Consider the following 13,330-nt stretch of genomic DNA (forward strand, 5'->3'; position numbering starts at 1 on the left):
AATTCTGTTGCCTCCTAGAACTATCAGAATTTTTAGAATCCTACACAAACTTTATGGATGTCTCTGATTAGGAATTTGGGAACACTAACATGCTATAAAAGCATAGAGGCAAAAAGGGAGGAATAATTTCTCAGTTATCTAAAATTAAATTTGCGTGATCTAAAAACTAGAGCCATCCAGTTGAACACATTTCCTAATTAGCAATCAAGATATGGTTTGAAAAAAGGTGTCATGGAATGAAGGATTACCCTCAACACTTTATAAGATGCTTAAGGACAAGTAACTCTCAAGTCTTGAAAGTAAATAAAGTAGCAGAATAGATGAGTCCATTCACTGCTAAGTTTAAAAATTGAACTAAACTGGGCAAGGGAAGAAGGAAATGTGAAAAACGTAGTTATATTTAATGAACTCCAATGTCAAAATAACAAGCAGATTATTTGTAAAGTGGGTCTCTCATTTAATTAGCAAATTTCCCTCTAGGAAGAATAGGCAGAGACAAGAGGAAATTGCTTGTTTTGCTTTCTATGGAAAGAAAGAGATGTATTCAATTAGAAAATCTATCTTCTTTGAATGGGGCTGTTTACTTAGGTTCATTGTTATATTTGGGATAGGTCAGATCTTTATGAACAAGGTAAAGTAACTACGTTGAAAGCCTTGGTTATAGTAAGTACAGTCAATAAATATCAGACACGTTTGAAATCCAGTGTACCAGTCTCAAGTGTCCCCAGCAATGCAATTGGTTGAAAGAAATATTAGGTTCATTTCAATACATTACATAATGTCTACAATAACCTGCCAATATAGCAATGTTATTGCTTTACCAGATGTATGAAATAAATGGGAATACAATTAAACCCAGGGTTAGAAAATATGGTACTGAACTACACATAAGAAGGAAAAGCTGCAAACTTGTTACAGTTCTAGATTTTCCGCTCAACTAATCCTATTTATGAGAGTGCCTCAGGATCAGCAGCTTCTATGGCATTCCAACTTTAGGGCCCCACCCTCCACTCTTCTATCATAGCAGTGATGCAGAAGGTGCGCAGGTAGCTACTCACACAGGCTATAATTTGTTCTTGACACAATTAACATGTTGGATATAAGGAAGCTCTTTCCCCAGGAAAACTCATCTAGATTGGTATTTTGAAGTTCCATCTCTCCCCATTCCCAGACCATATTCCACAGTGCTTGTGGAACTTTACTCTGATCTTAATACTATGGAGCAGCCATCGAACAAGGAGGGTCTTGGTGATGTTTCTACCAGCTAATTCAAGAATGGGAATTGACCATTTAGGTACCCACTGGTCAACAGCAAAAGGGAACACACTGGCTCGGGTTTCTTTGACACTCTAAGAGGATTTATATTGTCAAATACAGTTGCTGTTCATGCCTCCAGCAACATACATAGGAACCAGTACTTAGGGATTAGGGTCACTAAGGAATCTGCTGCTTAACAATGTTACCAATCATGAGACTTGAATGATTAATATGCCTTGCACAAACCATCTACTTTGAGATTCTTAATGTAGTCTTCTTTATCCTATTACACTGGCCGCACAGAATGTAACAGATCTCGCTGACTCTCATCTCTGGTCATGAACCATGGGCTTTCTGGTTTTATTCCCAGTTTCAATCTCTCTTGTGCTTTTACATCTATTAAATTACATTTTTGATAAACATTCAACATATATGCCCCTCTGAGTTCTGCATTATTGCAACCACTGTCTCATTTGTGACATCCCATTGCTCTACTCCTGTAGGCACAAAAGTCTGGAGTTTTACCCATATAGTTTCCACATCTAGTTACCCACACCACTTCTGAGTTGGATGATGGGTGTCGGATTAGGGAGCCAGCGCTACTCAATTACTATTAGTGGTGATGAAGTGCTATAAAGGTTAGCTTGCTTCACAGGCCCATGTCTATTTTCAGAGCTGCAGAACGCCTGATGCTCAGTTGCAAAAATCAGATTACCCGCACAAACATGTAAATGTTACAAAAATAACCCAAACTTGCAAGTTTTGTGAAGGTTTTTGTTGTCATTGAATATGCCATAAAAGGGTATTCTAACTTGACCTCACACACATTTCAACATTTAAATTGTGCACTTTGGTTTGCCTTCCATTTTGTTTGTGCAGCACACATTTTCCACTGTTCAGAAGTTTAACTTCATTTCCAACCTTGCCTGACCTAAAGATTAGCCTCATTATCTAGCTGAAGCTGAAACCAGTGTTTACCCTCCCTTGGTTTGAAAGATTTCAACCACACACAGCTGGGTTCTCACAACAAAGGGCAGCTCTGTACCAGAGATGTGCAGAACTATTGGTTTCCATCATGTTTTGCTTCCATTTACTGCAATGTAGTGAAAATCAATAAAAACAGTGTGAAAGTTATACTTATTAGCATATATGCATGGCAGTAGTTCAGCAGAGTGGCCATCCTTGTAGCATCACAGCAGTCCTTCTTCCTCCTACAGTACCCACAGGTCCAGAAGTGTTCTAAAGTAGTGAAGTCTGAGGTACTGCTTATATACACAGTTTTGCCTTTGAAGTGTGAAGACGCTTCCAGAGGTATGCCTTTGAAGTGGACAGATGCCCTGCCATCCCTGCTTTGCCTCCAGACTAACTGCAGGGAGGTATGCAGCCCTTTGTGTGGATACAGGATACAGCCTATTCAAGTGCAAGTGAGGTTGGGCCCACCTCCTCCATCCTATCCCGTCAGTGATGGCCCATCCAGTCACACCTAAGCTATCCTTGTGTGTGGCTGTCTAGTAGGAATACGCAAAGCCCAACTGCCAACTACAACTAGTCATGTGACCAGAGGCATGCTGCAGGCACTAAATAGCTAAGGCAAGAAAATACCAACTTTCTCAAAGTGATTATATTTGTTGGGTAACCAATCTACCCTTGTGGGCTTGGGAAATAAAGGTTTTTGACAAATCAAAGTGCCTACAAGGGCCTTTATTTGAGTAAATAGTATTTATTATTATTATTATTATTATGCGTTCTTATATAGCGCTCGATTACCCGTAGGCATCTCGGCGCTTGCCTTTTTCACAATATCATTTAAGAATGCCCGACCTAGTGACCTCAAATATATAAATAAAACCACTCAATTTTATACAATCAAAACAGTAAATCAATAAATCAAAATACAAAACGGGTGTATTCTTTTTTGCAAAAATGTATAATTCAATGTATTGTTTCACAGGTACAAGACTATATTAACAAATACTTAATTGACAGCCATTAACAATCTTCGAATACATATGTTTACTTGTCACTGATGCAGATAACCTATTTCCAATATCTAATCACAAAAGGAATTTCTCTAAACTTTAAGTAGAAAATTCTTATCCACTGCTCTATTGCTCACAAATGGGTTAGTTAGTCGACATTTCAGTGTTATTATATTATGTATCTAAAAGACCATCTTTAGGAGAAAGAGAATTCTTGTATGAAGAGAGGACCCTTTGGCAGATTTTTTATTTAGGAACACTTTAAGGAACTAGGTCCTAATTAATTGTTGTAATTTGTGCCAATGACATGCCTTCAAAAATCGCTGGAGATTTACTGCGGACTGCGGGGAATGTGTCTTCCGATACGAAATTGCCTTAATGGTTGAATGTCTCGGTCATGGCGTTAGTCTCCTCATTTTACTCCGTCTAAGTTCAGTATCCTTTCTCAAAGTGGAATGTACAGAATTATAATTTAAAATACGACTTCACCATAAGTTAGGATTTTAAATTAGAATTTCAGAGACACCAAACATGAGACAGTTATCTCTCCTCATTTGGAAATTACCCTTATAACATGGAATAATGCAACTCAAATGTTATCCTATGGGATAGATAGGCCTTGCAGTAGTGGAAAACTAATATTGTACACGTCCACCTTTTTACATTCATTGTACCCTGCCCTATAGGCTGTCCAGGGCCTACCCAAAGGGGGACTAATATGTATTAAAAAGAACGTTTCGCCCTGGCAAAAGGTTTATTTTGCCCCATTGAAAAAGCAGTTTAAAACTGCACACATAGGCTCTTTAAAGGCAGGCCTAACACATGTTTAAAGTGCTAATTAAGTGGGTGGCACAATCAGTGCTGCAGACCCACTAGTAGAATTTAATTTACAGGACCTGGGTAATTGTAGTACCACTTTACTAGGGAATTAAAAGTAAATTAAATATGCTGATTGGGTATAAGTCAATCTAACATGTTTTAAGGAGAGAACATAAGCACTTTAACACTGTTTTACAGCAGTAAAGTGCACAGAGTCCTAAGGCCAACAAAAGCGAATTACGCCAAAAGTGGAGGGAAAAAGGTAAAACATTTGGGGATGACCCAGCAGATAGAGCCTGGTCCAACAGTTGATAATAAAGGAAATAGGGGAAAGGTTGGGAAACAGGATTAGCCAGGAAGGAGTAAGATAGTTAGCGTGGTGAAGTATAATGAATAGAAATTGAACAAGAGAAAGAGAAGGTGGAGAGGTGAAGTAGTGACTAAAGGTGAGTTAACTTGAGAGGTTAGGTAGAGAGCGAGAGCAATGGTGCATAGAGAGGTGAATTAGTGAGAGGGATGTGAGGTAGAGAAATGAAATAGAGAGACAAAGAGGAGTGTTTAGGCACAGAAAGGGCTGAGAGTTAGAGAGAATGAAGGTATTAGAGACTTGGAGACAGACAGAGAGGTGAGTAAAGCTAGAGATGAGGTTGTGTGAGAAGCGAAGTAGATGGAGGAGAGATACAGAGAGGTCATAGCAAAGATGCAAAGAGGTCCAGAGAGAGGGATTAGGGACAGATAGTTGAGATGGAGAAAAGCGATTGAGAGCAATAGATATAGACGTAGGCACAAAGTGATAAAGAGAGGTAAGTTCACGAGAGAGCGATAGAGACAGATGAAGTTCAGTATGGTATATTCAGACAGAGGTGAGGTAGACAAAGGTAAGATGGAGAAAGCTCAGACAGAGAAGACAGATGAAGGTACATAGAACATTTCGAAAGAAAGGTAGAGAGAGAGTTAAGGCAGAGAAGTGAAGTAAGAAGAAAGAAAGGACTCAAACTTCATTTATTTGCTACCAACTGCATGAGTCTGATCGCTAAGGCTGGGCAGACCAGGAATGCATGCTAATGGACGTTTCTTTTTTTCGTTCAATGAAGTACAGCAACCAAATTAGCTACGCTTATTTGCACAAGGGGGAGAAATCAGTGTAGAACCATGTTTACTAAAAATGGCCTGCGACTGCTCACTACCCTGTGTTGGCGCCCAAACAGGCTGCCGGGCACTACACACAACTTTTCCACCATGGAGCAGAAGGGTGAGTGTGTGCTGTCTAGTGTAGGATTTGTGTTGGAAGCATTCTCGCCCAGTCCAAAATCTTCTGCCAAGGCAAATTCTCAAATATTCCATAAATTATATATATATATATATATATATATATATATATATATATATATATATATATATATATATATATATATATATATATATATATATGATGTACATTGTAGCACACCTACAGTGTGTGGAATGTTTGAAGAAACGAAAACAAAATATGCTCATTTGTCAAAAATACAAAAAGGTGTTTTATTTAGCAACGTTATTACGGATATTTTAATTGTCCCACTCACTTTATCTGGGGTCATGGTCAGGCCTTTACATTAAAACATCTCTGATTTATAGTTGAAACACAAATTATAAGTGATAATATAAGACTATCAGAACACATTAAGCTGTTCTTAAAAGACTATGCTTCTACGTAATGCCATTATTTCTACTGTGAGTTTTATTGGTTACAGAGGGTCCTTACCATAATTGTTAGGGAGAATTTTCTTTTTCTTTTTTTACCGACTGAGTATTTAATGCTAAACGCCTGATCAGCAAGGATTGCACATTCATGCTTTCTGAGCATTGTTGCTGTGCTGTATGTATTTGAAATGCATACATTGGTGTGAAAAACACGTCTTAAGTCATGTCAGTTTCAATATACGATAGCAAGTGCAAGTGGTATTTATTAGACTAATTTGATTTTGTATTTTCTTATTTTGGCAGTTTTAACAACAGCATATAATTTTGGGATGTTGATAGTCTGCAATGAAAGTCCCAGCTCCCTCCTTTTAGGAGGGTCAGGTGCACAGGCAGAAAAATACAAGAGAACTTGGGCCTTATCGTATTTTCTACGTATACATGCATGTATGTATGCATGTATGAATGAATGTTTACATGTCTTTATTTATCTATGGATGAGTAGTCATTTAAGCCTCATTTGCAAGGAAAGGGTTTTAACTTGCAGAACTGCTACTGCACGTTTGAGTACTGGAGAATCTTATGGTAAGGAAAAAAATGAAATAAATCTGCACTGCTATTTACATTAGCAGAATCCCGATTTCCTTCAGATTTTTTAAGTACCCTATCTTTCCCTAACCCTCTATGTGCTTCAAGTAATTGCCGCAAAACAACAAGAAACATGCTGGCATGTGCTGAGTACTCTTCAGTACATGATGGTGAACCATCTGAAAGGTGAGTTCTTTCTATGTTACAGACTGCCAGCTGCAAGATGGTGGGCATTACTATGTCCACGTGACTGCAAGGCATTGCTAGGAGTTTTAAGACTGTGCCTCTATTATTAAAAGCGTGTCTGAAGTTGAATGGGTTTTCTGTCACATGTGCACAAGGAGTGGAGTAAAATGCTTTCAGTAAGAAAGGATGTAGACACTTTGGGGCCCATTAGGATGGCGGGTGGAATGCCCCCGCCAGGCTGGCGGTAGCCACCGCCAGCCTGGCGGGGGCAATCCGCCCGCCATCCTAACCAGAATGACCCCCGCCATATTAGCATGGCTGGGGGGTCCGCGGGGACGGAAAGACCGTCCGCCACTTTTCCGCCTTGCGACCGGGGCGGAAAAGGATTAACCGCTTCAGCGCGGCGCAAATTCCTGCGCTGTGCTGAACGTTCCATTGGGCTTATGAACCATGACGGAACGGTTCCGTCATGAGCACAGGCCAACCGACGCTCCTGACGGAACCGTTCCGTCATGAGCATGGAAGGGGTTAATATGGTGGCGGTGTCTATCAGACACCGCCAGCCATATTAGTATGGGCTGCAACAGGAAAGGCCACGGAAAGGCAGGCGGTCTTCACTTTGGGGGCCCCCTGCGGGCCCCCGGAGTGAAGGCGAGGTGGGGGGTGCACACGGGGGGTACCTGTGGTACCCCCCAGCATTTGCATACACAAAGCGGCAGGCACCGCGCGGTGCCTGCCGCTTTGTGTATGCGAATGCATACATGCATTTTTAGCATTGTGGCGGGCGATGCTGAGCGCACCGCCCGCCACAATGTTAAAAATGCAGGATGCGCCTGCCACTGTGGCGGGCGCATCCTAACACCCCCCACAGGACCCCCGCCCTTATGGTGGGCGGTCGCAAGTACCGTGAGGATGGCGGGCAGGCAAAGTCCACCCGCCATCCTAATGGCCCCCTTTGTATTTAATTTGATGTGTGCCGAGCTGTTCGTGCATGGCTCTATTTCTGTGTAAGGGAGGGCTTTGCCATAGCACCACTTACTACTTTTCGAAGTAGACATTCATCATATTCATCCAATCCTGTTGTGGAGAGTGCACCTAGACAGGCCCAGTAGATAGAAACATATTTATTGAACAGGTGGCATTTGCTTTTGTTTTGAGAGAAAGAGTGAAACTCAGTAGTCAAATAATATAGAGTTGCTTACTCACGTACATCCCAAATTGCCTGAAACTGAGGCGTTCATGGATGTCACAAGTGAGCAAAATAAGACTTTTTCAAACAGTGGTATCAACTATTATAGTGCTAAAATGATACCTGTAAGAAATTGGGCTATAGTTTGAGGGGGTGAGAACTCTGCTGAAGCAACAACCACAATCCTTGTCAGAGTGAACTACAAAAGTCACTAAATTAACCTGTGCTTAACCCTCTGGGAGTTGGGCAAAAACGAGTCAGGCTTAACTTAGCAGCAATAAGTATTTCTGCAGCAAACAAACAGTAATTGAAATCACAAACAAATTTAGAAAAATATATTACATTTTAATATATATTTGGGTATTTGGACCGGGACAAAGTGACAAGTTCGGGCTAACCGTGAAGGAATGCAGGTCGGGCACAATACCATGTTTTGCCTGCTGAAGATTGTATCTTATGGCTTTTGTGCGTGGTCTGCTGGTGTTACATTGCGAGGCTTCGAGTTGTCCGGCGTTGGTTCAGATGTGACTGTGCAGTGAGGCTTGTTAGGGGTTTGTGTCACTGCCCTGGGTATTTGTAGTACTACTTTAGTTGGAACTTATAAGTAAATAAATGTGCCAATAGGGTGTAAGCCAATTTTAGCATGTTTAAAGGAGAGAGCACAAGGACTTTAGCACTGGTTAGCAGTGATAATGTGCACTGAGTCCTAATGCCAACAAAAATGAAATTCAGAAAACAGGAGGGCAGGAGGGCAGGAGGCAAAACATTTGGGGGGGACCCTGGGCAGAGGGCCAAGTCCAACAATAACTAAAACAACATACACACTGTATTGATTTATTGAGGGAGCCTGGAGCAGAAAGCATGAAATAATCTACTCTGCCTACAAAGGTTCTTTCTCTTTCTAGATTATCAATCTGGCAACATATAAAAGGAGCAAATCATTTCATTATTAAATCTAAAGGTGGATGATTCAGCTTACTTAGATTGATTGATGATCCTTAGCAATGGCAAAGCAATGGGAATGTGTGAAGATAGATCGCCAATGACCAGAAGCTTTAGTTTCTGTAAGTTTCAGGCAAATGAATCTGATGTGTGTCTAGGCCTGGTCTTGTGTTAATTTCCCAGATCCACATATTGCTCAGACTATCACTCAGAACCTTTCTTACTCATGAGGTGGATCTGTGTTGGCACCAGGCGATACTGTCAAGCAGCTAGTGCATATACATGTGAAATATCAATGAATAAAATGCTGATAGACCAGTACCATATTCTAAGTGTGATGCCCAACAGATGAGAGTGGAAAACTTTCAGATGCAGTTCTTGAGTTCTGTCTTTTAAGTTGTTTGCCCCGTGAAGTGGGTCATTTGCCCATGCGAGTGATTGCTGTGGTTATTTAGGAGGGCCCGTAACATAAAGAGATTTTGTCTTCTCGCCTCTACGTGATCAGAACACATATTTGTGCAATCTAAGATGTCACTGATTTGACACCGTCGCTGTCTCTAGAGTGAAAACTCTGAACCCACCAGTTTTGCAACTAAGTGTATGCTTTAATTTCATGCAGTAATTATTAAGTATTTCATATTGCGGCCTTACTGATGAAGACCAGGATTAGTCGTGCCTCTTTGGCCTCGATTGCAAGTAGCCTGTTAATTCAAAAGGCCTGCTAACAGGAGTTTTGTGGTCTCAATTGATTTATGTGTTGCGTAGTTTCACACAGATATTTCTCTGTGTGACATACCCAGTAAAACATGTGGCAATCATGACGGAAACACTGATTCCTCCATGTTATTCTCCACAATCTTTTAATCCCTGGTATTTCCCCTCCCATGGATTTACCAGAATTCCTGCTAAACCGTTATTTGGTATAAAAGGGGGTTGTTATGGCCATGTCTGAACTGGGGTGGCAGAGTGGGCTAAAGAACGGTGATGGATTAAACCCAGATCTGTCGACTGGGTGTGAGTGTTTGATTGGTTCAGATGCTCCGTCCATCACCACCCCCTTTTGTACCGCTTTGGCCGCCAGAAGTGTGGCAGGGTATGCTCAGACGTGAGTCCCTTGCTCACTTTGCCACTGGATTCAAGCAAGCCGGGCTGAAGACGGCTGGAATGCCAGAAACCGGTCCTCGAAGCTTGTTTCCGGTCCAGGGAAGGCATGGCTTGGCAGTTCGGGCTGGACTGTTCCCATGAGGCACAGGGTCAGACTGATTTGCATATAGCCATGTCTGAACTGGGGTGGCAGAGTGGGCTAAAGAACGGGGATGGATCAAACCCAGATCTTTTGACTGGGTGTGAGTGTTCGATTGGTTCAGATGCTCCGTCCATCACCACCCCCTTTTGTACAGCTTTGGCCGCCATAAGTGTGGCAGGGTATGCTCAGACGTGAGTCCCTTGCTCACTTTGCCACTGGATTCAAGCAAGCCGGGCTGAAGACGGCTAAAATGCCAGAAACCGGTCCTCGGAAGCTTGTTTCCCGTCCAGGGAAGGCATGGCTTGGGAGTTCGGCTGGACTGTTCCCATGAGGCACAGGGTCAGACTGATTTGCATATGGCCATGTCTGAACTGGGGTGGCAGAGTGGGCTAAAGAACGGTGATGGATTAAACCCAGATCTATCGACTGGGTGCGAGTGTTTGATTGGTTCAGATGCTCCATCCATCACCACCCCCTTTTGTACCAAACCGTTATTTGGGGCAGGGAAAAATGGGATAATTCCAGGGCATTGGCAATTGAAACTTTTCTCTAGAAACCATGAGACATTTCTTCCAGTTGCTAATTGATGCCTTCATTCACTTATATTTTCTCAACAAAATTTGATCCAGAGCGAGAGAAAGAAAAACACAAAAGGGGATAAGAAAGAGGAAGAGAAAGAACAGTGAGAAAGGGAGAATGGAGGGAAGAAAGAGAGCTGAAAATAAGATAGAGAGTCAGGGAGTGTCTGGTGGTGGATTATAGAGGGATGAGGGGTAATCAAGGCTACGCAGACATGTGAAATAGGCTCCCTGACCTTCGACAGTGCCAGCCTGGGGTTTTTGGTCAAACACTTGGGCACCTGCACTTATTCATTAACAAATTGAGAATTCTAAGACATGCTAAACTAGATAATACAACAGTGAATCAGATTTCTGATTTTATCACCGACACTCTTAAATCACTTTTCTACTAATTTTATATATTACAAATGTATTTTTAACAGTAATAGCCTTCTAATAAAAACATATATGCGAGGGTTATACAATGGCCCCCTACGAACCTCTACGGTCATTCTGCCACTTCACTGCAGATATATAGCATACATACCTGAAAGGGATGCCTTTAATGGCCACTCAACTGGGATTTCGATGCATCTGTCTCCATTAAATGAAAGCGGAAGTGTTTTATTTATGGTGTGGCTGAAAGTGCTACAAGTCGCTGTGTTTTGCATTTTAAAATGCTGAAGAAATACTTCAGCTGGTTGGTCCTGAAAATTCCTAAGTCCAAGTCGCACTTTGTAAAGCTCCCCCAAGTCAAGTGGAAGATGAACCTACAGAAAAAGGACAGCAAACGGTTACTGCATAGTCTGCAATACCATAGGAGAAAAAACTCTGCTTTTATGGTCCCTAGACCGCATTTTAGAGAAGAAAATACGAAACTGATAAATGGCTGTTCTGTATTAGAACAGATGAAACTGAGTGATAACACGAGGATCAGCAGAAGTCTGAGAACAGCTTGTACAGTTTTAAAATGATACTTAGTAAGAGAAGACAAAATCATCACACGCCATACTGTCTTACCATGCTGGAATTTGATCATTAGCCATATATTCTTTCAAACTATATTATTTACGGCTGGAAGAGGCAGATCAATAGCTCTAGCATTAAAACATTTCTTTAACACAGGCAATTCAGTGAAACTGCAAATCCGAACACCAAAAGTATCAAGTATCTTTACTGTGTGAATTATTTCGTGTTCAGGGTACATTTTTTTCTGAATTAATTTTGTCTCTTACCTCATGGTCAATGCAACAACAAAGTAATTCTAGGCAGCTGAGGACACAAAAAGCAGTAAACTATCCCATATTTCTACTAATAATTTTACATTTGGCCCTTTTTCTAGGTGGGGCGGGCAGCAGCATGTCCCTTCACCTTATAAGCACAGGAGATGCAGATGCACTGAGATCTGTGCAATATTGTTGGGTTATGGATGCCCCCTGCCTGGCGTACAGTGGTGCTACATGCCCTGAGTGCTTGCTCCACTGTATATATCTGGTATCCCTGTTTTTAGGTCTACCATTAGCCAGGACCTCTTCACATATATACGTATACACACACACACACAAACACACAAATATATATATTACCTACTGGCGGTCGCCAGTAGGTATATATAGTTAGGATTTTTTCTCTATGGGTTTTTTGAAAATTCTATGTCTAATAACTTTGGCGTTTGTGGACGGAATTGGCTAAAATTTTCAGGAAAATGGCACATTTTGTTTCTGAGCAGCCCCTGAAAATTATGGGGGGGTTCGTCAAGGGGGGGCCGAGAAAAAAGGGGGGTCCCAAAACGCGTTTTTCCCATGTTAATTTCCATAGGGCGGTTGGCCTCACTTTTAGCCCGAACGGCTGAATGGATTTGCACGAAACTTGGCAAAATTGTAGGGACTGGTAGCCCGATGTGCCTTTTGTAGGTCTCAATATATGTGCTCCAGTGGATTTTGAGAAATTAACGTTTAAAAAAAGATATATATCTGTAACAGCGGACTGGGCAGCGGCCCAGGACGCGGACTTTTCGCGCAACGGAGCTTTGTGAAGCGAAGCTGATTGGTTCTCCGGCGTCTGTCAACATTCCAAACAGTCCGTAGCGGCCGCCATCTTGTCTCTCGGTAGGATCGAGAGACAAGAGGAGGTCAAAACAAAGGGGGAAATAACTATAAGGGGGCATAGTAGATCCTCGCTGACCCCCTAGGTTTGATGTGGAGGTTTTAAAAGGGCCCCGTGGGGCAAAAAAAAATAATAATAATAATAATCGAACGGCTGAATGGATTTGCACGAAACTTGGCAAAATATTAGGGACTGGTAGCCCGATGTGCCTTTGCTAGGTCTCAATATATGTGCTCCAGTGGATTTTGAGAAATTAACGTTCAAAAAAAATATATATCTGTAACAGCGCTCCGCTTCGCGTAACGGAGGTTTGCGAAGCTGATTGGCCATTCTGTCACTGGGCTATAGTTGGGCTACATCTGGCTGATATTTGGGCTACATTTGTTTTTTTGTGTGTCTGGCGGCCATCTTTGGGCTACATTGGGCTACATTGGGCTACATTTGGGCTCCAACATATATATAGGCCAATGTAGCCCAATATATATTTTTCAAAGTTAATTTTCGTAAAAACCACTGGAGCATATATCTTGAGACATAGCAAAGGCACATCGGGCTACCAGTCCCTACAATTTTGCCAAGTTTCGTGGAAATCCATTCAGCCGTTCGAGCTAAAAGTGAGTCCAACCGCCCTATGGAAATGAAGGAAATGAATGGGTAATTTGTAATTAGCAAATAGCTCATCGCAAACTAGGAATGGTAAAGAATCGCTATTTATTCCTTAAAGTTCGCTATTTAGGAAATGCAAAAAACTTTGATGATACATATGGCGGTTCATCTC

At 41.7% G+C, this 13,330-nt stretch overlaps 1 protein-coding gene across 1 annotated transcript in view; it reads right to left on the reverse strand.

Moving 5' to 3' along the window:
* LOC144827279 (lipoxygenase homology domain-containing protein 1-like) overlaps positions 1-13,330 on the reverse strand; it is a 453,506-nt gene that overhangs the window by 231,586 nt on the left and 208,590 nt on the right. The window contains exon 5 of the mRNA XM_078685654.1: positions 10,994-11,216. Within this exon, the coding sequence (XP_078541780.1) occupies positions 10,994-11,216 (223 nt within the window). The remainder of the gene's footprint in view (positions 1-10,993; positions 11,217-13,330) is intronic.

Source organism: Lissotriton helveticus, chromosome 4_1 (assembly GCF_964261635.1).
Source record: "Lissotriton helveticus chromosome 4_1, aLisHel1.1, whole genome shotgun sequence".
In the NCBI taxonomy this organism is placed as follows: Eukaryota; Metazoa; Chordata; class Amphibia; order Caudata; family Salamandridae; genus Lissotriton; species Lissotriton helveticus.